At 44.9% G+C, this 27618-nt stretch overlaps 1 protein-coding gene across 1 annotated transcript; it reads right to left on the reverse strand.

Moving 5' to 3' along the window:
* Positions 1-2100: 2100 nt before the first annotated feature.
* LOC127595753 (zinc finger protein GLI2-like) lies at positions 2101-22767 on the reverse strand. Its single transcript, XM_052057502.1, is given in 15 exon segments — positions 2101-2542; positions 2617-2801; positions 2804-2932; positions 4188-4439; positions 4665-4829; positions 4959-5108; positions 5868-6038; positions 6815-6910; positions 7634-7805; positions 8014-8200; positions 8812-9000; positions 9412-9614; positions 11347-11455; positions 17622-17719; positions 22551-22767. Coding segments are annotated over 14 exon segments (2181 nt in total). The 5' UTR covers positions 17710-17719; positions 22551-22767; the 3' UTR covers positions 2101-2457.
* Positions 22768-27618: the final 4851 nt, after the last annotated feature.

Below are 27618 nucleotides of genomic sequence, written 5' to 3' on the forward strand. Positions count from 1 at the left end.
GACACTCGGCAGGGCCTCCGCATTCCAGATCTGGCAGGGAGGCAGTCAAGTGTTTTCGGTCCTCTTCCCGGGTGCTGTGCCTTCTGTTGGCCACAGCTATACTTTGTTGGAACCAGTTTGGGGGATTGACTTTTCCACACCACTTGCTCCTGAGAAACAGCTCTGATTTCATGATTGTGAATATGTTAAAAAAAGAAAAAAACCCACAAACAACTATTCAGTCAGAGAGATCCTAACTAGTGTCAACAATGGAAGCAATGAACGCTTTTTTCATACTTTAACTGCACGTTTTAAATATGACTTCTGATTGACTATCATTTCGAATCTAAATCCTAAATGACTATGAAGCAACTTAGACATTTTGGTGGACATTTTTATGGATGGTAAAACACATGAGCGACTGCTACTGATGAAAATAAGAACCGTCAATAATTTGCAAGTTGGATTCGAAACCACAACTCAAATGAAAAACGTGTAGCGTGCACCTAAACTACGACGGACTATCCGGTCGGACTCAAGCAACTGGGGTACTGCTTTTATATATCACCCTATCTGTATTAACATCTCCACTTTCATTCGTATTTTCAAATAAAACGTTTTGGCACAAGCTCATTGACCACAATGAAAAAGCATTTTATTTGAACCAAGACTAAGAGCAGCAATTGAACACATTGCTGTTGCAAAGTGGAGACGGTGGATTTAACAAAGCATGTCCAGGACTGAAGTGGGCAAGTGAACGATCGCTATGATCGTTTGACGTTTGAAGTTGTATTCAATTCAATGTGTGTTAATTCTCTAATCTAATGTGTTGCACCAACACCCTCCTTGTTTTTTGCTGCCTTTCTAAAGAATGTTGTGTATGTCTTTGGGATTTTAGTCCAGAAGAACATTTGGGAGGTCAGAGATCACTGATGATGGCTCACGATCTGCGTTCTGTTTCATGGGGTTGAGATCAGAGATCTTGAGTTGTTCCAGACCAAACTCATCCAATCATGTGGAGCTGACTTTATGCACCGGGGTTGCATCGGCTGTAAACGAAACAAACTCTTCTCGTAAAGAATTCTCCAGAATTAAGATTTAGGGAAATCCGAGGGCAAGAGAGGTTGATTATAATTTGTCTCAAGGCTTTTGGCTGTGGCTTCTGTTGTCAGAACATCTGCATGAAGGATGACATCAGAAGAGTTTGTTACTATTGTGGGTTTAAAAAAAAAACTAAAACAGATATATAAGCAGTTCGGTCAGATCACTGTTCATATTTATGTTGTCACAGTCAAAAGAAGATATGAGGGCTGGAGAAATTGTAACTCCGGTGCATGTTGGTGTCGAAGCCAAGTTATATATACTTAATATAATCACCTGTGTATGCTCCAGGCACTTGAACAACTGCTGAAAAAATTCTGTTGTTTACATGCTACTTACAAATATGGCTTGTCAAAAAAGGACATTGTACAAGAGGACAGTAGATTGCAGCAGCAGCATCAGTAACATCGGCCTCTTCACATCACTTAGCGACTTTAATGGATGCCAGGGAATACTTTGATGTCACACATCAGTTTCAGGAACGTCTCATCTCAAGGACTCCAAAAAGAGCCATGTTTCCCTTCCCTGGTGGTACCAAGGGTTAAGCGAGTTCTGGAACAGACCTGGAAAGATTGGTGCACTTCTCATCATTCAGCATTCTGTCAATCAAGTTCATCTGTTCCTCTAAACCGCGAAGCAGCACTAGCCTAATTCCAAGACAAAGGATCTGGCCCATTTCGCACAAAGTATTGTCCACCGGGGTGGTGGCAACTTCATTGCTTGCATAACCTGGCAGTCTTGAAATGTCGCTGCCTAATGATTTAGGTTGTTTTGATGGTACTGGCTGATTTGGTTTCTGCAAAGTCTCAAGTGAGGAAGTCGTACAGTTCCATCCTTCAAGTTGAACTTACGCATGCTGAGGTGATGGGCGCATCTGTGTTCGGGGCTCAGTGCGCGGCCTCTAAAACCTCCGTTGAAATCAAACGGTGGAGATGTGTTGTTGCCTTTGCTTGAATGTCCTTTAGGCTGCGAGTGTGGTGGAGGCTACCATCTGATTGCATGCAGCCCTTCTGTGTAAAATGTTCCCACTCTCTTCTCTCCACTCCACTGACTGCATTTGTGGCAGGTAAAGAGAAACCACAAACAGCTGCCTTGAGTAGGATTCGTCGCAATCCCTAAACAATGCTGAACAGGTTTGGAGATGAATTTTTTCCCAATGAATGGCAGAGGTGTTGGTTGTAAACGAACAGGGGGTGTAGCATAGTTGCCCAGAGGGAGTCGTGTGAGGTCAGGTTCCGAGGATCGGTCAGACTGGAGCACGGTGAGATTATTGTTTGAGACGGGCTTGTAGGAGTCGTAGTGCAAGTGTGCGGTCTGACTGGAGCAGCCAGGTGGAGAGTTGCGAGAGGAGCGGAGGCTGGAGGGCATCAGGTGAGTTCAGCGTACAGGAAGCGCTGTCATGGCACTCTGAGCGACTTCCCAACAGACCAAGGACCACAGCCTACACTCCGCATGAGGAACACTGCAACCGAGGACAACATCGGGTGAAGACGCGAGTCGCTGGACGAGTGCTATATTCGGCTAGTGTCCACTCACCGCCTGCTGGTGCTGGTGGCAGCGGAAAATACGGGGTGGGCAGTCCATTGACAGAAGTCCCTCACCTTCTTCTTCTTGATAGACTCCAGATGTGGATGAAAGCCGAGCCGCTGCTGGACGCTGAAACTAGCTGCTGCTGCCGCCTCTCCGCCACTGGAATCACCAATACCCAAAGACTCCAGAGCATGTCGAAGTCCCCCAGGCTTCCACCGCCCAACCCTTCCATTTCTACTCCACTGTCATTGTCGGTGGCCTCACTAAGCGGTGATGGTTCGCTGTTGCACAGTGACTGACTACCAGGGCTGGACTGCTGCATCTACAAATAAGCGAAGGGATGTGAGAATATCAACATTCGTCCCAGTTGCAAGCACAGAGGAGGTCACAGTGATCCGGGGTGGTGATGAGTCATTGTCACGCTCAATAAGGACAACTCTGGCTAATCAGCTAGTCAAACACTGCGCTCCATCACCGGCAATAACATGGCACGGAGAGCAGCTTGTCTTTTATCCTCGCCCATCGTAATTGTAAATAATGAGTGTTTTCTTAGGAAGGGGCTAAAGAGGCGGGGGCGCTTCACAGATTACAACCTATCTTAGTCTGTGTGTGAATAGGAAATGGGCAGGATGAAAGGAGATTTGAGCCCGAGCCAGAGCAACGGGCCAATCATCACAAGAAGCGACCGTGTTTTCGCTGCCCAATCTTGGCACTGCTTCCCTTCAACCTTAAGGAACGTTAAGACACCAACTTTGGATTTGTTCTGCAAAATGAATGGATTTAAAAAAAAAAGAAATAAAGCCCTCTGATACTTCACATGGCATTGAAGTGTTTGTTCTTTTGAATGAAACGTCATCAGTGTTGTTGCCTTTTCGAGAAGCTAAGAGCAGCATCGCTGTGAACCCTGTTGCCTCTCAGCCTGTAATGTATTCAGTGCTAAAAAGCTGTCTTGATCACAGCTTGATGGTTGACTCTGTTTGCAGAGAGCAGCAAAACCAATTCCCACTCTGTGCATATTAATCCTGCAGTGGCTTTTATCATGTTCAGACCGCGTGACGGCTCTCCACTGTAGGTTTCAACTGCAGTCTGCCATGGATGTGGAGTATTTGAATACAGCTAATAATTACATGTTCCTTCAATATTAATTACGGGCAAGCCACAAAGAGGCTCTTCTCCCTTCAACACAGATTTAAAGCAGGCCAGCAAAGTCCGCTGGTGCACATTAGAATCTCCCTTGATGGCAAAATATGATAGCAGTGTAGTCAACAAGATGGCATAGAATGGCAAATGAAGACTTGGAAGAGTAAAAGGCAAAATCGAGCTCACCTTAACAAGGTCTGGCCGGAAGGAAAGAGAGATTCATGGAGAGGGTTAGAATAAAGTAGCAAGCTTTGCGGAACCAAGCAAAGATTGAGCAAATTACCATGCACGACTCTCATGGAAAACACTTCACGCCAGTGAAATTGTAATCAACATTTTTGTCCAGCTACTCCCATAACATTGATGTATTTCCTGGCAAATATTCTTTCTAGGCCTATCGTGTTCCATCATGCTCTGGGAAGGGATCAGTGTCTTACCACAGAATTTTCTGTCTTGATGGATTTGATATGCACGGAGTCCTCCCCGCCTGCAATTTTCTCACGAACCGTCTCTCTGGCGAGACTCTGGTTCTCGTTGTTGTCCCTCGGCATTAGCCTGGGCAGCAGGTCGCTGCGCTGCCTCTTGGTGACGTGGGCCTCTGGGCCGTGGACTGTTTTGACATGCTTCCTTAGTGAGCTGGGATCCGTGTAGCGCTTCGTGCACCCCGGGAGCTTGCACACGTACGGTTTCTGTCGAGACATGCGGTGTCGCAAATAAACATCTGCTTCAATCAAAAAGAGAGTCCCGATATAATCGAGGGTAAAATCAGCAATACAAACAAACAACATTTAGAGAAGACGGGGAAGCCAAAGTGAGGGCCTAGCAGCTTCCAGAGAGCAAGAAGGGCCTGAGTCCCAAAATCCATGCATTGTTGAAGAAGGTGTCATGCAGATAAAGCCCCAACTGACTTTTACCTCACTGGAGTGCGTGCGGTTCTGGTGTTTGGCTCGGTCTGAGGCGTTCGAAAAAGCCTTGTTGCATCCCTCGTGCTCGCACACGTAAGGTTTCTCCCCGGTGTGAGAGCGCAGATGGGTTTTGAGATTTTCCAGACGAGAGTAGGCCTTGGCGCAGCCCTCAAACTACGGCCGACAGATGAGACGCAAACAAAATGTCAGGGGTGCTCTCTTGGAAAAAGCCGCGTTCGGGTTAGTGTGTCCGTCCTCCCCTCGGGGGGGCGCGGGCCATTTCTCGGGCTATCGGTTACCCACCGTGCACTTGTGCGGTTTCTCTCCTGTGTGCCGGCGCATGTGAACCACCAGCATGTACTGAGCCTTGAAGGGCTTCTGGGCCCGAGAACACTCCTCCCAGCGGCACACAAACTCTTTCTTCTCCCCGTGGATGTGCTCGTTATTGATGTGCTGTGGGACGTACACGCACACAATTGAAATTCATCTTGTCGCAGTTTATCATACAATTTCTATATTGAAATCATCACTCTCATTTCTATACAGTGAATCATTCTCATGGTCACGGGGTGCTGCAGCTTATCCCAGCTGACTTCGACTCGTCCCTGGACCGGTCACAATCAATCACAGCGATTGAAACCCTGATTTTTTTTCGAGTGTATTTGCTGAAACCTGAAATATTCTCAGGGCGGCCCGGTGGTCCAGTGGTTAGCACGTCGACTTCACAATGCAGAGGTACCGGGTTCAATTCCAGCTCCGGCCTCCCTGTGTGGAGTTTGCATGTTCTCCCCGGGCCTGCGTGGGTTTTCTCCGGGTGCTCTGGTTTCCAAAAACATGCATGGCAGGCTGATTGAACACTCAAAATTGTCCCTAGGTGTGAGTGTGAGCGCGCATGGTTGTTGGTCTCTGTGTGCCCTGCGATTGGCTGGCAACCGGTTCAGGGTGTCCCCCGCCTACTGCCCGAAGACAGCTGAGATAGGCTCCAGTACACCCCGCGACCCTAGTGAGGATTAAGTGGTTCGGAAAATGGATGGATGGATGAAATATCCTTGCGCATTCTCTCTTCTCATGTGTGAGAAACGCTTACTGTGTCTTATACATGTGGCTACCTCCAACACTCACAACTGAATTAGGACGGTTTCTAAAAGCATGTGAGCGGCTTCCTTAATGCAACAAACCGTGAGCCCTGGATGCCGTGACTGAAACGCTTACGTGCACAAGCTGGTCTTGTGATTCGTACTCAGTGCTGCAGCCCTCCCAGTGGCAGTTGGACTCATACGACGCGGCTTCCAGCTCTGCTTTGCACTCGTCGCGTTCCACGTCTACCTCAAGCTCCAATGAGACACCTTGATGGTTCTGTGACGGTCCACCCGTTTTGTTCATCTGTGGGTCCAGAACATCAACAACCAACACTGAGTGGGCTGCTTGTGTTACTTTTAGCAGCGCGCTTGCGTGTGACATCTGCTTGCTTTACGGTGGGCGAGAAGCAGTGGCGTCCACTGATGGCCTTGAAAGCTATATTCCACGACCACGAACGGCTTTCCTCTTTTGAGCACGTGATATATTTCATACAACACATTCAATTTATAAAACACACGAGCCTTCACACTTTTAAAAGAACGTTGGCTTCCTTGACATGCACTTTCTATGAGATTTGTTCTTTGTCTACCTCAAATATTTCAAGAAGACAATAGATGGAATAATAAAATGTCCCTTTTTCTACAAATATTTGAAGTTTTGTCAAGTCTCTCGTACATTTTGCAATCGTGCACGTGAACATGCTGACTGCGGCGTGTTTGTGTCTAGCCCAGGCACCCGATCTTCATCAATTGTGCCGGCCCCAAGACGCCTGCGCATGGTGCCGCGCTCATGAATCACGTACAAACTTGCCTTGCCGTCCACGAGCAGGCAGAAATTTGTCATGGAAACAGGAAAAAAAAATCCTCACATGACGGCGAAGCCACTGGCCAATATTTCATGAAAATGAAGTACACTGGCACAGTTTACACCATCCCGGGAGAGCGGGGCTGTTGGAGGGGTGTGATGAGAGTGCGGGGAGAAGCAAAGCTCTTATGGTGCATGTGGACTTTTTCTAAATCTGAAATGTGTTTCACAAGGAGGTTGTAGGAAGGCCACGTAGGTGTTGGATATATACTCACCAGGGAACTTGGCGCCTTGGATTCGGGCTTCACCTTTGACCGCTTGGTGATGACAGGCTCAACTGTGCAGTTAGTGACGGATTCTCCACATGGGTTCTGAAAAGAGCAACACATTAACCATAGTCAAGGTTAAAATGCTTTGGAAAGAAGTTGCCAAATCATATTGCGCATCCAACTCCTGCTTGAGATTAGGCACTCTGCTCAATATTTCAGTGGAACCTCAATTTTCCTGATTGAATCGATTCGGAAAAGTCACGCTACTATCGAATCATACGAAAACTGAAGCAATATTCTCCCATAGGGAATAATGTAAATCCAATTGTGTTCTGTTCCAGACAGCACATTATATAGGGACTAACTACGATGTAGCATACACAAAACAATGTGAAAGGAATAGAAATGGATATATTCAAGTTTAACATCAATTTGACCTTTATTGAAGACTTGATGGCATACGAAATATGACGGAGAGGAAGGAGAAAAGTTTAGTTTTGGGTTTTTTTACGCGGAATCCGTCGTTTTCATGCTTTGCTATGACTTTTTTTTAATGTTGTGGCATCATCCTCGTCACTTTCAAACTTTCTTTGGCCCCATGGTGAATTATTGAACAGTCATATTTAATACAAAAAACTTTCCCAAGTGCTCTTGATGACCATGTGAGATGACACTGATTAAAACAAAAAACAAAAAAAAAAGGGCTAAGGTACTTCCCTCTGAGCAACCCAAACCCTACATGACGACCCCCATGGGACCCCCCACCCCTCACCACCACCAATAGCCAAATAAGACAACACAAAGGGTTTGAGTAAAAGCATTTACTTGGGGTGCCAAGTCGGTGCCGTGGCCGGGAGTGGACAACGCGGAGAGGCCGAGGGCCGGGTGGCAGCTGGGGTAGGCGGCCGCCGGCTGGATGAATGGTGGAGTGTGGCCCAAAGTCAGAAGCTGCTGGTAGGCCACAGGGCTGATGGGATGAGGGAAGGCCAAGGATGGGCTGCGGTTCCAAAAATACCGGAATCACATGTTCATTCATCCTAACTCAAGGCGGCATACAGCGTTCCTCCGAAATATCGCAGTTCAATAAATCGCCTCGAGGCTGTGGGTTTTCAGCTATCCGAGGTCGGTCTGGGAGCAATCTTCAGCAATAAATAACAGTTCATCATAACACAACGCAAATTTTGCTTTCAGTTGACCCTCATTACCTAATTCCTCCAACCGACAGGTGTCCGTACGAGTTGCTGGCAACGGAGCCCGACCGGGAGTTGTTGATGTACGCCACCAGCGAGCTCGGCGATGTGCGGATCATGGTCTGAACATCCACGCTGGCGTCGGACAGCGGTGAGATGGACAGCGTCCTTTTCCTGCTCAGCCTGGGAGTCAGTCGGGAGACTGCGGACACACAGGTCAGTAGTCTTGAAATCACCTTGGCGTGTTCTTTGGGCTCCTCTCAAGCACGTTGAATGCCAGTTTTCATTAGCCAGAAGGCAGAACATGCGCATGAAATACTTCATTTGTCGGTGGCATGTGTGGCATATGACCTCCAAAGCTGCACCATCTAACTTTGTGTTGCCGCTGCAACTAAAGTGCAACATTATCCTCATTAGGATTCAGGGGTAGCTAATTGATAATTCCACATAATCACCTCAGATAAGATATGCCGGGAAAGGCTCACGGCACCGTGTTTAATGAGGCCAATTTACTGAGAATTGATTCCGATTCTCAGCAAACGAGAGCGATCAGATTGATATGAAGTGTGAAAAACACGGGATCTACTGTTTCCCGTTTATTCTCTGCATGTTGTGTTGCTGTGACATGAATCCTCTGTAACGTTCGGAATTCGAAATCATCACGTTGACCAAAATAACAACAAACAGAATGCTTGCCCTTGAAACGGGCCGCGCACTGCAGACTCGCGAGCGTGCTCGACCTGATGAACAATCTTTAGTTTTTTTGTGTCAATGACGATGAAGAAGATGATGATGACGAAGTTTGTGACTCACCATCAATGGGGGTCATGTAGTCTGAGAGGTGGGCCCCTGCGGCTAACCCTCCCCCATGCATGAGCAGCTCCCCATAGGAGCTGTGGTGGCTCGCCATCAACTGGTAATACTCTCTGGTCAGACTCACCCCAGTCGGAGAAGGTGGAGGGAGCCCAAAGAGGCCACCATCTTTGAAATGGTCGTGAGCCACTGAGGAAACAAATTCACGTGGTACCATGAGCCGGATTTCATCGCGCAGTCTTTCCCAAAGTGCTGCAGGCGCATCGGTGCCAGCACTGCGGTCCAAGATGATCCGCATACCTCTCAGACAGGCAGCTTCATATTTGTTCTCTCTCACCTAGCATGCTTCCATGTGCCTTGCTTTTAGCAGCTTTATTTCACGTTGAATCTTTCCACCATTAGCCATGACAGAATGCAGAAGAAGATTTACGTCCAGTGCTGCTTTCCAATCTTGTACTCTAATTCAGGGCTGCTTGCAAATCACCTTTCTTTGATTGAAATGGCAGCAGGTTATATGTGGACGCCGTTTCAGCTCGGGGCCTTTCTTACCTCCGCTAAAACACGCTTGCTGAGTAAAAGTTCAACTTTGGTGAGACTTACAGTGAGTGGGGCTCAGGCCTCTGGCTGCCGAGATCATTGACAGCGTTGGGCCACCGTGCACCGGGCGCAGGTAGTGCTCCATGTGAGGGTTGACGTACACGTGAGGGGAGCTGAAGGGGGAGTCGCCGGTCGCCATGGATGCAGGGGAGAGGCGGATCAGGGAGACGTCAGATATGACAGGGCTGCCTGGCAATCCGACGGGCCTGAGACGGAAATGGGTTTGATCAGCATTATTGGAAGGGACCGTTGAGTAAACTCATCAGTGTGCTTAGCGCAGCTCCGGGGCAGCACCATCACCTTTGCACGCTGTGCTAGGAATGGCATAAAATGCTAGTTTTTGCAGGCCTTCTTGTGCATCATCTATAGACCAGTTTCAATGTTTGCAAACATTGCCTCCAATATCCGTGCGCATCTTAATGACGTCACTGTTGTTTGCAAAGACGAGCATTCTTGAATTGCCTCTCAAGTTGAATTTCTTCACTTTGACATTCAGAGCACTGGGCAGAAATCACATCGCGTCATCAAACCCCCACCCCAGACCATGAGTATGAGAGCATTTAAGTCGCATCTTTTCACCAGCGTGTATGAAAGCATTTCTGTCATGTGTGTGACAATGTTTCAACAGAGAGTACGAGAGCATTGCATTTCAGTAATGTGTCAGTGTTTCAGCCGTGCATTCGAGCGCAATTAAATAGTTTCGGGGAGGGTGTGAGAGCATTTCAACAGTACGTGTGGAAGCATTTCCGTTGTGTATAAGAGAGTTTCACTGATGTGCGTGGAAGCCTTTCAGTAAAGTGTGTTTCAGTTGTGCATCTGAGAGCATTAAATAGTGAGTGTGAGAGTGTTTCAGTAGCATGTGTTTCAGTCAAGTGTGTCAGTGTTTCAGTGGAGTGTGCGAGAACATTACATTACACAATCGTGTGTAAAAGTGTTTCAGCAGTGTGTGTTTTTCAGTAATTAATGTGAGATTTCAAACATGAGTTTGAGAGTGTTTCAGTCGTGAAAGTGTGAGGTAATCATGAATTATGTCCCTGTGTGTGCCTCTTGAATGATGATTGAAGTAGAATGACACACCACCAGCCAAAAGGGACAAAAGACGACACAAGTCCAGTTCTCGAGGGTCGCTAGCCTGCATCTTTTACATGTTTCCCTCCTCCAACACATCTGATTCAAATGATCAGGATCATTGTCAGGCATCTACAGAGCTTGCTGATGACCTGATCATTTGAATCATGTGTGTTGGAGGAAGGAGCCGCCTAAAATATGCAGGGTACCGGCCCTCTGTGTATATCTGCACTCCACTCTACCGTACTGTATGACAGCAGTCTGCTTCCAGTGTCTGCGTCGGCTCCCGGTGATGAGTGTGCTGGCGCTGAGGTGTCATGTTGAACAATCAAGGAGCAGGAGACCTCTAATGGTGCCACAGGCACTATAACAAAGTGCCAACAAGTCTTAACAAAGTGCCACGCCGGGCCACAAATGACACAACAATTCATTTACTGCTCAATGTTGCTGTAATTAGGTGAATTTGGCACTTGCAATGGGAGGGACAGCTAGATCAAGGTCTTGATGAATGAGGGGTCCACTGTCAAGATCAAATCACATTAATCAAGGTGGCCGCGTCTGAGGACAGGCGTAAAAACCTCCAACCACAAGCGCCACCCCCAAGCATTTACCCCGCCCCACACAAACCGAGACCGCGTGATAAATGGCTCCGCTGTTGCCAGGCGCAAAGCGTGTTCATTTCAATACAGGACTACTCCATCCATCCATTTTCGACACTGCTTATACTCACTAGGGTCGCGGGCGATTTGGAGCCTAAGCCGCAGACTTCATTGACTCTTACCCCCTTCTGACCCCTCACAAAGTTCAGACCACAACATGTCTGCTCCCCGAAAGCGGAGCTGTATGTATATGAGGCAAGCATTCACTCACCTGTGTACGGCGTGGAGAGTGTGCGGCTCATAGTGGTACGAGGGGCATCCTTCATGATGCCGCATGTCCAAGGCGACTGGCTTGTGGAAGGATGAGAAGATGTGTGGGGCTGCACAGAAGCGGAGAAGAAATAGCAAAGGAATGAATGAACGATCAAAGCGAGACCAAGATTGAACAGAAGCAGACTTTTGACTAGCAACCAGATGGACTGAGTTTTGCTCCCTACCAAAGCATTGCCTAGTTGTGTGTGTGTGTGTGTGTGTGTGTGTGTGTGTGTGTGTGTGTGTGTATATATATATATATATACACACAATAAAAATATGTAATTGTGATTAAAAACGCAGCTGTCATAATTAACTCATAATTAACTCATAATTAATCGTGATTACTCACATATTATCGTTTCTGAATTTCCTATTATATTTTTTGTCCTATTTTTCCCGTTTTAATGCTCTCATCAACATGAAATCATGGATCAGTTTTCTATGTGTAAAATGCAAACATTGACAGAAACGACAATTCCAATTTTCAATTTCACATGAACATTTTTCACTTGGAGCAGTTATTCACACATGATCTCTCACACAATATTACGGCCCATCAACAACAGTGAAAAAATTCTTCCGTCACACAACAGCTCCTTTAACAGCTCTTTTTATGGAATCAAACGGAGCAATAAAAAATAATATAATAATAAAGTGTACATCTAAGGTAAACTAGGACTCAGCCTATAATGGATTTAAGCCATGGTTGCATATCTCGTTTTTCTCAAGTTTGCTCCTTTAAGATGAGTACTTACTAGTTTACCTTAGATGTGCACTTTATAATTTTATATTGCTCTGTATATATATTATTATATTATTATATATAGTATATATTAGTATATATATATATTGCTCCAAGTGAAAAATGTTCATGTAAAACTGAAAAACTAAATTGTTATTTCAGTAAATATTTGCATTTTGCACATAGAAAACGGACTCATCATTCCATGTTGATGAGAGCATTAAAATGGGGAAAAATAGGACAAAAAAATATAAAAGGAAATTCAGAAATGATAAAAAATGCGTGGGTTATCACCCATTTAATTTTTAGTTAATTTGAGTTAATTATGACAGTTGCATTTTTAATTAGATTAAATATTTTAATTATTAAATATATTATATATTTTAATTTTTACCGCTCTGATATATATATATTACACATATATGCATGCACTAATGTGTATACACACACTTTGTAGCATGGAGGTCATGGTCATGGATCATTACTGCTCTCAACGAAGCAATGAGGGGGTTATTGGCCTCGCAGTGGCCGCCACATCTACGCAAGTCAGCATTTGTGGTCCATTTCTCTCACACTGCGCCAGACAGACTGACCGCTCCCCAAGCGGCTACACAAATAGCCTCTTTGCCCCAGCTGAACATGGTAAAACGAGGCATCGGTGTTCACTTTTTGTAGCATGGTGCAGCCTGGGAAAGTGTTCATCTCAGACTGTCACTAAAGATGAGGTCTTTCCATCCTTTTAAATCCTAACACATTGCATTTAAACGTGAAAAAGAACTCAACTGTCGAGCGAGTCGTCGAAGTGTGTTTGTAAGGTGGTAAACACTTGTGACCTAAGCTGAGCTTTTCCTCAGAGGACCACCCATCCAAGCGGCACCAGGGCAGCCGACGGAGACTCCTCCTTCCATCACGGAGACGTTTCCATTGTTGTGCCACCGCAGGAAGGACAAAATGTGAGCCCTCATGAGAGCTGCAGAGCATGGCTTACCTGATGCATCCCCACTGGAACCCCGCTCCGCCCCCTCGCCTCCCGGGTGCCCGGCCTGCTTAGGCTCCACCTATTAATCTTTACTTGATAGTGTTTGCCTTTTACCCTCATTGCTCACTCTGCGGCTCCACTTCGCTGTTTTGTATCAAAAGTAAAGTACATCCCCTCCTGTTCCAAATCCTCAGAACAGTCATGATGGGTCATACAATCAAAACAAAAGTAAGTATGAGGTCATTACCACTGATAACCCCCCACATGACTGGGCGGAGGTAGCAAGGCCACATGGCTGATGGGCTTTTTCTGCCGGTGTGTGTGCTTTGTTTGTGTAATTTAGCTACTTAGAAGAGTGCATATGCTGAAAGAGTGATTGCGGCGTCGCGTAATCACCTCCAGCTTGGCTGATTGATGACCGGCGGGCTTAATAGCGCTGCTTAACACACAGGTTTGTCTAGATTAAGTAATTACCTCATCATCCCATAGGCGGCAATGATAAAGAGACGCCTGCGTGCTGGGGAACGAGAGCGATAATTAAAATAGCATCAATTAAATGGCGCTTGTGAGCCTGTCACGGTGCTCCCCAGGTAACATCCATATTAGCCCACTGGCACCCTCACCAGGGGGCGCCTGGGATTATAGAAAATGACTCCAATGTGCCATCTTCAAATTAAACAAAGACCCAGTTTTTCTCATGCTCGGGGAGGCGCGCAAAGCTAAGAATAAAACCTGAAGGTTGTGAGTGTCTTCCGCGGAATTCCAAACGAAATGGAGCGCTCATCACTGATGATGATGACGAACATGTTGACAGATTACCTTCGACCAGCAACGATAAATAATCATTTACTTCTTCCCTGTAAATCGGACTGACCACCCAACGTGTCAAAGTTTTATTTTTTTCTTAATTACATTTCAGGGACTGGGCTTATTTTGTTTTGACATTCTTGATCTGAGAAAGACACAACACTGTGACACCCACAATGACTTGCACAGAGCTGCTAAAAACATCATGATTGATCTTGTGACGGAAATGAGAGCATCACTAAAACAAGCAAATTTATTTCGCTCCACGCTTGGCCTGGTTTGATGGCTAATTAGCTCCAGCTAACACCACCAACAGCCACAAGACAGACAACATCAGCACAACAATTAGTCTGTAGGCACTAATGGCTTCCTGTGCAGGTGCAACCACATGCGCCAACTTTTACAATTGGCCGCTGTTTGTAAAATTGTTGACGTCAACGTCATCCCTTTCTTCTATGCCGTTTGTATCGGTCCCGGCTGAGCTGTGGAAACCTTCCAGAGTGTGCCAGCGTGTGTGTGTTGCCTTGGAACAGCAAACCACATTCAGGCAATTTTAATCAATATTGTGCTTGGTTTTGTCAATCAAATTCACCAAAGCCTGCACAAATCAACATATGTGCACTGCGTTATAAAATAAAGTGCATACTTGTACTCGTAACCGTTTTTGTTACACGTCACTAACAAAGAACATGTTAAGAAATAATTTTTGGACATAAGGCCTGAATTGAGACGCACAAAGCGGAAAAATCATTTTACAGAAAAATCTGTGCTACAGTGTGGGAATACTGTGCTGGATATCACATTGTGTATATTGTGTTTGGGATGGTTTGGGCTGTAGCTGGTCATTAATGTTTGCTGCTTTTTGAGCCTATGTTTGCGAATGAGTCGGAGGGAGACATCCCAGTGACCCCTGGACATGGGGCTATTATTCTCCGTCTCTTAAGCCGTTCCCGACGGAAGATAAGTGCTCCTCTCTTTTGACCATGCACATTTTTCTATGCCAGAGGCCCCATCACCCCTCCCTCACCTCGACCGCTTCCGGTAGCATCAGCCTCCAGTTGCTGCTTAGGATCATCAATAACTCACCAAATCTTATCGTCCTTATCGCCAACACTGCTCTCTTAAAGTGGCCTGGCCCCGCCTCCGCTCACTTTGCACACGCAAGCTGATGCAAGACAGTCACAAATCAATTCCGAAAAATCTTTCTTTAAATGTAAAAAATCAGGGCGGGGGTTTTTTCATGTAAATGTAAAAGCAATTCTTTTTTTCCAGTGCGGTTCTAATTTTTCAGATATTTGCTATTAGCGCGCCAGTCCTCTTCCTTTCTACTGTATTCACTTCTATAGGCTGGCCCGAACACTGGGGACTATGGGTAAACAACAGTGAACTGGGGTCACTGAGCCACTTTTATTTCCCGTCACTTCAGCTTTCCTGCGGAGTGATAATCCAATTGAATTAAGAGGGTCGCGATGTGGCCCGTGTTGGGGAGGCAGACAGGAGCACCCGGCTCCATTCTCATTGACTCCGAGCGCCGCATCTCCACTTTTTTTAAACCAAGTGACTCTCGCTTGAGCTTCATTACATGCACCCCATTTCCATAGGCCTATGGGACCGAGACCTGGGCCGCTCCCGTGGAATAAATGAGTGCGCCATGATAAATGGTTCTATTAGCAATCCAGATTGTTAAACTGTGATATAACAGATCGGAGCGGCACGCGGGGGTCCATTCATTTTCCTCCCCTCTGCACACGTTTCCATGTGTAAATAAGGTATTAAAACTGGGCATTAGTCGTGTTATGTGATAGAGAGGAAATTGTTCCAAATAAATAACACGGCCCGCGAATATAAAACAACCGACACGGAGGCTTCGAGGTGGCCGAGACTTAGGTAGCATCCCTCCTCAATAAAAACGACTGCCGTATATTAGTTTAGGCCTCAAGGACCTCGCCCTGTCATGCTGCGTGTTCACTTATCAGGCGCCGCCTGGCGAGCCCAACAATAACACTGAGAAATTCCCTAAGTAATAACTCTGTCAGCTGCTATCTGAATGGCTGCAGCCGATGTGTTGTGATGTTGTTCACTTCAAATTAAAGCACGAGAGGATGAAGTTGAGCAGAGCACTTTTATTGTGAAGCGCTTATTGTCTGTCATGTTCTCAAGCCGGGTTCGGCGAGGTATTGGATTGCCAAAAGTGAGACACGGCGCTCGACTGGGAGGAAAAAAATGTGTTCTTACAGCAGTGGTGTTGATGTGTGACATTTTGATGGATTTTTGAAAGGGAAAGGAGAAATATATTAGTCTTACGCTGACATTGAGGCAGAGCCATTGGCTCAGTTGGTTGCGCGACAGCCCCATCCCTGGCAAGGAGACATTTTGGAGGACCTCTGCTATGCAAGGAGGTGCCAGGCAACACTCATTTAGGATGATGTCACATGAACCTCCAATAATACAGAAACTTTTATTGCGAGTGACAGCTCGTCCTTCTCATTCATCTGTCAAAAAAATTAAATAAGGGCGAATAAATCCATGTGTTCAAGCTTGAATGTTATAAGGCACATTTGGTGAGGATAAGCTTCAAACTGGTTTTAAAAGGAGGTGGTGACTGTTTATTTGAGATACAGAATACAATACAGGATACAGATGGAAAAAAAGGGGCGATTGAAAGTATCCACATTTCATTTGTCAATATCAATATTTGGATTGATCCGCCCACTACCATTGAGAACGTGTCCTCCCTTCTCAGTGGTCTCTGGCCCCCAAAAGATTTGCGAACCTTCGCCGGAGAACACACGCGACACTTGACACACTTGATAGAATGTGCCGGCTCTCAAACTTTTCATCATTCCAAGAAACACATGGTCTTTGCGTGGGTGTCACATGACCTTCAGAATACCACTAGCAACATGGCTGCCCCCGGCGTTGGCCTCGTTGAAATATTTAACAAGGTCGTGTCCGTCTTGGCTTGTAAAAGCTACACGTCTTTAGAACGGAGCATTGCAGAACTGCCCATTTTCACTCAAAAGTGGCGTGGTGCTAATAACGTTGTGCTGTTGTCGTAGTAGCGTCTGACATTGCTCCCCCACACGGTGAGATTGATTTACTGTATGTTTTTAGCCTTGTTAAATATGCCTTTCATCCCACCTGCACTTATGTTTCATACAAGCCAATACACATTTCACCGAGTCGCAAAACAAACTTCACCCCACCACCACCACACTCATCAATCATGTTCAATCATTGTGAGTGAAGCGCTTGTCACGCCTCCTCCAAGACACCCGATGCATCACAGGAGTTCCAAGTCTACCATTTGGCTCGACTTGCACCTTCTTTCTGCAGTCTTATCGTCACACAGGCACCATCTACTTGGGGGTATGCGGTGGCCTTGCGCTTGACTTTGCTTGGCTTTCATCTCACACGTATGTGAATGTTTAAATCATGACTGCAGCGCTCATCAGTCCTTGAGTTGTCCAACCCAAACACTCACCTGTCTTCTCTCGCCACGTCGCTTATTGATCAGCGCTTACACGCTTTTAAGCCAAGCGCGAGTCATTAGGCATGCACTTTCACACTGCAGCTTCTTTACGACTCCTGACAGTGAGGCCACAAGTGCTTCGTCTTTGATATGCATATTTGATTATTTCATCACCCAGCCCCCACCCAAGCCGCTCAAAGGCAACATCCACGGCCTCCCCTTGAACGTTACCTCTGGTTTCTAGTGGCTTCTTTAGGAGGTCTCCAAAACCACTGCGGTCCATTTTGTCTTTCTTCTCGTCAGCTCCAGTTGCATCCATGGCCGAGCATCTGAAAGACACAAACGCAAGAGGGCAGTTTAGCCGCCAGCAAAGCGGCTTGGGCTCAGGGGGACAATCAAAACAGTGGATGTGCCCTGTCCAAAAATTGCACTCAAAATGCACAGCTCTGGGGAAAAAAGAAAATCATAAGAGATTAAACAACTAAACAAACAGGACCTGAAAAACCAGTATGGACTTTGTGACACATACACAGCAAGCAGCGTTGGCCCAATTATGTTGACGTTTACAGAAAACAATTCCGTTTCTTTATCTTTTCTTCCTTCTATTGTCATTCTCTTCTTTTGTCTTTTTGAATCCATCATCTTCTATCTTCTAACTTTTATCTTCGATCTTCTTCTGTCTTGCATCTTCTACTATCTTATTCTATCGTCATCTTCTTTCATCTTGTCGTCATTCACAGGACCGGTGTAAATGTTATTGTGGGTCTCATGAGTAACAATTTTGAAAGAAAGATGTGCGGTAATCTACAAATAGATTCCTAAAATGTATGAACTGAAATTCTGGTGACGTCATAATAATCCTGTGCTGGGAACATCTGATTTTATTCAATCTTTGAAAAGATCACTTTTCAACAAAGAACTACAATATGCCCTGTCCTCGTATTCATTTCACTTCTTGTTCTAATTGTAGCTCACGACAACGGAGAAGCTACTAACTCCTTGCACAACCGACAGGTTGTGCAAGGAGTACTCACCCATTGTTTATTTTGCCCTTTTAGCTTGGGCGTGGGCGGCATGGCTCACTGGTAGAGTGGTCGTCTCCCAACACGGAGGTTGGGGGCGTGATCCCGGCCATTGCGACCTTGTGGAAGTGTCCTTGAGCGAAATATTGAACCCCCGGAAGCTCCTGATGCCGCGTCATCAGTAGGTCAGTGAGGACACAGGGTAAAGTGCTTTGAGTACCAAAAGTAGAAAAGCGCGAGCTCAGTGACAGGCCATTTACCATTTAGCTTGAACGCAAGCTATGTGTGTGCCGTGGAGGCCAGCAAAGCGACCAGCAATGAGTGGCAGACACACAGACACGTGCGCACACAAATATGCAAGTGTAACCGATCCCGCCAGGGCACAATTGCAGATCCAGATTACAAATCAAATGAGATCAGGCTGGAGAAATAATAATGAATTTCAACGCTGAATTATGAACAGGGCTCTTGTCACCCTAACAAACGACCGTGTGTCTCAGCCCAAAAGGTCACGGCGCAGTAGAGTACAATCTCTGTCAATTCCTAGCCAGCGCACCCCTTCACAAGGGCCACTTGCTGGAATTTATGGTCGGGCCCGCCACCTATTCTACTTTGAATAATAGTGGTCCCGTAAAAGAAGCCGGAGTCTAAAATAGACTGCGGCTTGGAAGGAAGGGAGTTGTTTATTGTGTGTGTGGCTGGTGTGCAAATAAAGGCGAGCAGATGACGTTGAGATTTATAGGACCAATCAAACACGATCTGACATCCAGCTCAGACCTGCTTTTGGTTCTTCTCCGTTGGGCAATTTTCAAATTGAATACAAGTTTAGATAAATAACAACCATATTTTGGTTCATTGATTGCTGCTCTAGCTTCCTCCCAGAATCCCAAAACATAAGGAATACACTTAAAACGCGCAGATGAGAGAGACTGATGTATGCTGAACAAAATTACAGCAGACCAGCCTGCAAGAAGTAAGATAAGATATCCTTTATTCGTCCCACAATGGGGAAATTTACCCCCTTGTTGGTAAAAAAAAAAAGTAGAAACCCTTGCATTGATTTTCCGAACTAGCCATGTTAGTTGGATGTTCATAATGTGACAAATTAATTGGTAATGTAAGAATCTCAAAATGTGGCACAATTACCAGTAGTGATTCACAGGCTCCCACTAGTGGTACACAAAAGAGTCACTGAATAAATTTGAAATAAAATTTACAACATAAAAAAAAAGAAATACAATCAAACATATTGGAATGAATATTGTAGCTGTGCACAAAGCCGTTCTTAGAAATTTCTTTGAATCGAGTAGAATTGTTTTGGAAAACATTTTTAAGTAGAGATTTTTCAAGTGCAGTTCAGTTGTATTTAACTTGTAATTGCAAAACATGAGCATTTAATGGTGAATACAGTTTATATCCAACTTTGATGTGCAACATAGTTGAATATTATTGAAGTTGTTGTTTAATAGTGTTCATGTTCAAACAGTGCATCACGTTACTGTGGCTTACAATTGTGTGTGTGTGTGTGTGTGGGTGGGTTTGGGTGGGCGGGCGGGCGGGCGGGCGGGCGTGTGTGTGTGTGTGTGTGTGTGTGTGTGTGTGTGTGTGTGTGTGTGTGTGTGTGTGTGTGTGTGTGTGTGTGTGTGTGTGTGTGTGTGTGTGTGTGTGTGTGTGTGTGTGTGTGTGTGTGTGTGTGTGTGTGTGTGTGTGTGTGTGTGTGTGTGTGTGTGTGTGTGCACATATTCGATTTGTTTTTATTTGGGCCCGCAACATTAATGTCTTGTAATCATTATTTATGTATTTATTTTAGTAGACGGTTTGAGAAGCACCATATTATGGGATCATTGGGATCATTATTGTCATTATTATTAGCACCCACAGCTCTTTCAGATTAAAAGTTTGGAGTGGTTTATTACACGATCCTTGACAAAGGCAAAGGTGTCATCAGGGAGGCTGCTCTTGCTACTCTTCACTGGTGGAAAAACAAACATAGCCACAGTGTGTGAGCTTGCTTGCTATCTACTTCGGTGCTAGAAACACAGCAGTACGTATTCCTTTGTCAAAATAGGCTTTGAATTTTTTTTTATTGACTGACTGAGATTCTTATTGCTAAAGATCTTGGAGTATATATAAGATGTCTGAAAAAAAGGGATATCAGTGTCATGGACGAACAAGAACCAGGGAGCAGTAACAGCATTTGTGTCTGTGTTCAAAAATTCTCAGACGAATTTCCACACACACACACACACACACACACACGTAAAAAGTGTATTGTTCCAGTTATTATTATTAGTGAAGTTATCTTTTTCTTTTTGTTAGTCATTCCTCAATTTTATAAAAAATATGTTGTTTTAATAGCTTATACCCATAATTATTTTCATTTCAGTTGGAGCACTATGCCACTTGATTTAAAAATAAAAAAACTTTTGCACACGGAGAATTTTTTTTCTTCTTTTTTACTTAAGTATATGAACCCTGAAAACTCATTGATGCCATTTCCGCTATATTCATCAGTAATTTCGTAAGTTCGTTTTATAAATGTACCGGTAAGTGCAGTTCCAGTTAGTTTTCAAGTTTGTAAAATAATTTTTATTTTAATTTGTTAAAATGTTTTTTCAATTGTAGTTTTACTTATTTTTTTTTCATTTTCATTATTTATAACAACTTTGCTGTTCACCAGGAATCAGGTAAGTTGACCTCATGAAAAACAAAGACGGCTGACATGGAGACGTTGAGCATTCCTCTGACTCTCCCCTACATAGCTTTTTTTTGCAGGCACCCCCCCCGGCCATCCAACACGCACATGCGCGGGCACACACACACACACACACACACACACACACACACACACACACACAGATAGACACATGCTGCATGTTTCGTCTTATTTTGGCGTATGTAGCAAAGCTCCGCTCTGAAGAAAGCTGGGGCAAAAAGGGAGAAACTCTTCCCAGAGGTCTTCAGAGGTCCTGTCAAATCTTTTGTTCTTGACACCCAGTGCATGTGAAGGTTTCAAGTATGTGTTTGGATCACATGGGACTGCTTCCTATCGGTGGAGATTGACTGAAAGGCCAACTCTTCAAGCAGCCCAAAGCACTAAATGATCACACGCTTCTTTTCAGTTGTCAGCTTATTACATGGGTGATGGGGCCTGAAGACAGCTGATTGTTATGTTTGGATGAGAGACATAGCGGGAGTTTTTATTCTTTGCCCACTGTCTGTACTGCGATGTGCCGGTGGCTCACGACATGGAAGTGTGTGAAAAGCAAGTGAAGGCACCCGGGGTGGTATTTTAGGAAAGTGACACACAACACATCCCGCACATTTCAGTCTGACTCGTGTGAAGGGCCCCCTTAATTTGTTCACATCCTTTGACCCCTTGTAGAAGGTCAAAGAATGTTTTAAACTTATTCTCATGAACATTTGCATTCCACACCCTTTCCAAACCAGGCTTGCAGTGTGTGGCCTTTCTCAGTCCAGGCGACAACTCAATTAAAACTACTTTTAGAATAATCCATACACTTTCCGCACTTATCCTCATTACAGTCACAGGTGTTGTGGAGCCCATACCGGCTGAATTTGGACGAGAGGTGTTGTCAGCCAGTCACAGTAAACAAGCATTCACACCAACAGGCAATTTAGACCCTTCAATTATTTTACCATCAATGTTTTTGGAATGTGGGAGTAAAGTGGAAGAACATGCAAACCCCACACAGGTAGGCCAGAGTCTGGATTTGAACCCACAACCACAGAACTGTGAAGCAGCGTTGCAAACCATGAGCTCACTACTGCACCCATTCAGAATTATACTGTATTTATTTGAACCTTTTTATTCCTAAATTCACATGTCACGCTCCAATCACTTTCATGGTTGAAGCAATTAAATGCCCAATTGAAGATCAAACCACAAACTGTATTTCCAGCTTTGTTTGTAATTAAAATATATATGCATGCAAAAAATGACGATTGTAGAAAACACAGATATACAAAATTATAGCAAGTACTGGTACTCTATTATAGAAAGTACAATTATTATTATTACTATTATCAACTCCACAATAGTAAACAAAACGGTTTCTAATTGTATTTAATTTCGAATTAATTTGCTTTAAAAGTTTCATGCAGGCACGCGACTCACCCACTTTTCTTGACCCGACAACCAAATCTCCGTTTCGAAGGCGTATTCAAGTCATACTTTGCTTCTCAGCATCAAGTGAAAAGCTCAAGGCGAGGGGACGGGGTCTTCCGACTGGATCCAGTAGTTCGTTGCAATCAGAATGATACTTTGTGGGTACGGCGCACGCAACTTCTTCGAGTGGATCGGCGAAACTTTTTGTTTGGTGATGCTGCGAGCTGGACACTCACCGCGCGCTGCTACTAACACCCCCCCCCCCCCCCTCCCGCCCCAAAACCTCCAACCCCCCCAATCCCTCCTGTTTGGATGTCATCAATAACCAATCACCGTGCGGACATCATGGAGATGAGATGTGGCTGGAAAACTAAAATCTCTTTGAGTTAAGTCATTCATCGTTTTAGTCATGCTTACAATTTGTGCTGCCTTAAAAAGGTTAATAAACCGCCTTTTAATGCATGAGCATTTTTTTTCAATTAATTCATGGAGCAGTAGAAATTAGTTTCATTTCATATTGTTAGTTGCTCCGATTATAATAGTATCACGTGAATGAAATTAATTTTTGAATTAATCGAGATTGCAACTGCAAGGACTCCGTAAATCCATTAAATGTAAATCCGTTAACGGCCATTTAGAATGTGATCGGTTGTGAAATGATGACATACAGTCAGTAGAAAGTCGGCAGTCGAAGAAGAAAAAGTCAAATCGTTTTTTTCTCCATTTTGTTATGGACGCGTGAGCTCAAATAAGAATTGCCTTCATGTTGGCTGGCATTCGTCTTAAGTAATAAAACACTGACCCTCAGTGGCTGTAAGCGTGTACTGCAACCAAAGGCACCATGTTTTTGGTCACCAGAACGCTGACTTCTAGTGGAAAAAAAGAGTAGCACAACCAATCAATTTTTTTGGTTGTATGTAACATAATTTATTCGTTCTACTAGTGTCCAATGAAATCTTATTTGGTCCAGATTATTTTTATTATAGACAGGATATACATATAAACGCTTAGTGTATTTTCTCTCTCCCTGTTACTCTCTGAAATAAATTTACAGCACCGTGCGAATTGAATTTGCCGTTGACGTATCCTATTCAAAATATTGTACATTTCATGCCACCTTGTGCACAAGGTGCTCAGCAAAGACCCCAGCTGCAGCTGGCAACTGAAAGTTCATGATGAAGAAACCTGCAGTCGATTGAAATGAAAACAAAAGACACAATCATAACTGTTACTAAAAAGGCCATGTGGAAATAATCTGTCTTTCAAGCAGTAATACCCAGCAATGTCTTTTGTCCCCCAAAGGTTCCACGAACACCATGTGAGACTGATGACTTCTCCAGAGACAACGACTCCACCGCCACCAGGCAAGCTTTATGTTAACTCACATCATGACGTGCCTTATACTGTATGTAACACGTTGTAGACTCACTCATGTTAAGGATGCAGTCAGGGCTCATGCCGGCGACCTTTTCTAGACTTCCCAAGAGTGCTAACGTGATTGTTGCATTCCCTGGGTTCACAGCTAGATACTTGTCCAAGGAGACCGTTGGTTGCCTTTTAGTTATGTGTTGTGGGCCAATGTTGGTCACATGTTAGTATGATGTCCTGCGTTCATGGTTTGATGCATGTTGCGAGTTATGTGTTTTGGGTGAATGTTCATTCACGTTGTAGGATGATTATTGGTTGTTTGTTAGATACATGTTTGAGGAAAATGTTGGTTAAGGGTTAGTTTAGTGTTCATCATTCGTAACATGTTCTGTATAAATGTTGGTTTCAGGTTAGTTATACGTTATGAGGTCATGTAGTAATCTAGGCCTATATGTCAGTTACCATGGCTAAAAACACACCAAACACCTTTTCAGATGTTTTTGTGATATGAAAAAAAAATGAGATCAAAATAAATAATTCTAAAACCTTTTCCACCACTGTGGTCTATAATATGTGCAACTGAACCGTCAGTGTTAGCGCAGATCCTTCAGGCTTCTGCTAGAAAGCAAAACATGTCGAAAAATAGGGTTAATCAAGGGCACTTTAAATGGTGGCAGGTGTGTGCAGAAGACCATTTGAATTTGATTGGTTCTTTTTGAACACAGCCACATCCCACTCGTAAGAGGGTGCGCATATTTGTACAACCACATATTTTTAGTTTTTTGTTTTGCTTCAGATTACAAAAATCAAGTGAGCTGTACAAGTAATTGGCCGCATCAATGGAGGACCATTATAAACCATTTTAAAATGCTCACTTGTATTTTTTGGCGTTCGACTCAGCATGACTTAGATTTGTTCTTGATTTTACCTTCTGGTGCTTTCTACCGCCTTTATTACCGATTTGTCTTACTGTTTATTGTGCATGTTAAATCGCTCCATGTACAGCACTTTGTGTGCAGCGATGGCTGTTTAAAAGTGCTCTTTAAATACTGTTGACTTGACTTGACTTAAAATGATTTGTTTCATTTTTTATGAGACAAAAACCTGACACTTGGACAAGGGTGTAGTTTTTTTTTTTTAAATATGTAAATGTCACATGATCTGGGCTCATTCATGTTAGTTCCACATTCTGGGTAAATATTCTCCCTTAAACACATGTGCCGCTTCCATCTCATCTGTGACTGGCTGGTCTGTTTTGGTCGTCAGAAAACACATGTTAGACAACCCTTTGACCTTTAATATCCGCAAAGTTTATTTGGTAGACACCACCCTCGCTCCCTCCTTGTGCCGCAATGCGTATTAAATCAGATATGTCCGATTCAGAGGCATTTAACCCCATGTCCTGGTATTTTCCTCCGTGAACTGAGTCCTCTCTGTTTGTGTTGACTGTGCGGCCGCACCTACTCGCTGTCTCTGTGCGGCTCTCATATCGGGTCGACTTTTGAGCCTCCGAGCTCGGTTCTGTTCTGTCACAAACCATTGGAGGGAGCTTGTCATTGTGTTTCCTGTGTCAAGACCAAATTTCTCAATTGGCCTAAATTGTGTGTTGGGCATGATCTATGAAGACTGCAGCAAAATTGGCAGCATGCGTAGAAGTGGTGAAGAACAGCGTATTTATATTGATTAATTAACATGTTTTTCAACATTTAGTACAAAAGAAATATAAAAAAATTATATTACAGATTTCCCAAGAGCAGCACTGGTTTGCATGTCTACCTCAGAGTGCAGAGGTCCAGTGTTCGATTCCAATATGCATTTTTCACCCCCCAAAAAAGGGGATTGACTCCGCCCTAAATAGACAAAAAGACGTGATGCCAGTTGCCCATGTGAGGCATGTTTAGGTAGTACATTCGTCTCAGTATTACGTACAGTAATGTATGTATGTGTGAAGCATATGTTTTTTTAATAACATTTCCTGAGCATGTCGGATGGTTGCAAATGGCGGGGCAAGTTTATAACATGATAGTTGGAGTCTCAGACGCCTGGGAGGTTCCCATACGGGGCAGGGTGCCGCGCGCCTGTCAATGTTTGGCCTTTTGGCCACCGGCCAACAGAGATCTGTCAGCACCATCAAACAGCGAGCGGCAGGACGCTGACTCCCCCACGGTCTCTGTCACACTCGCTGTTGACACCCATTCATCACAGGCTCCGCCCCTAAAAGGCTTCAACTAGACCGGCTGGACTGATCCCAAGCAAAAGATGTGCCTTTCAAAGTGTGCTGATAGTACACATGTAATATGAAGATGATCATTTTCCCACATACCATTTTGTCAGGAAGCACTTGCCGTCGCACCGTAGGTTGGGCCCCAACACCCAAGCTTCGACCATACATCATACAGCGTCTGCTCCATGCACTTTGCGTATTGCACGCACCCATGCACCGAACAGTCTTTGACTGTTTGTCCTCTTGACATACGAGTTCAAATCACTCCGGAACCACCTTTTTATCTTAAATCATTTGTCCCCACTGAAACAAATAGGAACACAATGAATCTGTTCCAGGCACTGACCGACAGCCATTTTTTTAAAAAATTGAAAATAAGTTGCTCCTTACACTGACCAAGAGCGCAAAAAGAAATATGACAGCACATAACATGACTGTACCTCATGTATTGTCCTTTTGTGCTCTTTTTCTAGGTTTTGTTGATGTATTGGCAAATGTGCTCCAAGGTAGAGTTTGAAAAAAAAAACGTTTCTCCGCTCACATTGCACCGCACCCTCCCTGCGGGGCTCATCACCCTATTTCAGAAGGGTTTTCTTAGAGGCAAGCTTGGTATCACTCCACCCTTGGTGTTTTGAGGCATTCTTCTTAGTTAACTTAGTTGGCTGGATCATGTGACCCAAGTTTTGTGAGGCTCAGTGTCCAGCTTCCTATTCAATGTTGCCACCCGTGCCACCCGTCAGACACTTCGCCTGCAGCGCTTTGTCTGCTCGGCGCGTGCTCCGCTCACGTTGTGCGACGGTTCAAGTTCACCTTTTGTTCAGGTGGCTTCCAATTGGCCATCCTGAGATCAATGAGCTTCTCTCTTTCTCTTTTGGGAGAACGTGAGAACCCAATGTCGTCTTCCTCTCTGTGCAATATTGTCATGCGGCAAATCGGGACTGGCCCTTGGAGGCCGGGAGTGGCCCTCAGTGTGTCGTGGAGGATCTCCGATGTTGACGTGATCGCTGATGTATTGCGAGCGGCGTGCCGAGGTCAGGAGGCCGCTGACTTCACATGATATTTTAGGAGGTGAGCGAAAGATTAATGGCAGCTCTGGGCATGGTTCGGAGGATTAATAGATAATAGAAGTCCGGCGAGCGCACGTTTGTGTAAGGAGAGACGGGCTCAGTCACCTGAACGGGGTCGTCGCGGCTGCAGAGGAAACGCGTTCCAGGCTCCAGATGCGTGCATGCGACGTCGCTTAATTCAGAGCAGGCCTTTCATTCCCACCAACACCCCCCTCTCCGACAGGGCTGCTCCACGCCACTTTCAATGTCACGTGTGAGACGTGTGTGTGCGTCTGTGGCTGCGGGGCAGACGGGAACTTGTTGGCCACATGGGATGGCGGAAATGAGACACAACGGACTGTACTGTGACTCCAGGAGACGCAAGAACATTCCCGAGGTTCAGGTCGCGTCCGGAACCATCTGCGTTAGTTTGTGTGTG

The sequence above is a fragment of the Hippocampus zosterae genome, chromosome 2 (genome assembly GCF_025434085.1).
Source record: "Hippocampus zosterae strain Florida chromosome 2, ASM2543408v3, whole genome shotgun sequence".
Classification (NCBI taxonomy): Eukaryota; Metazoa; Chordata; class Actinopteri; order Syngnathiformes; family Syngnathidae; genus Hippocampus; species Hippocampus zosterae.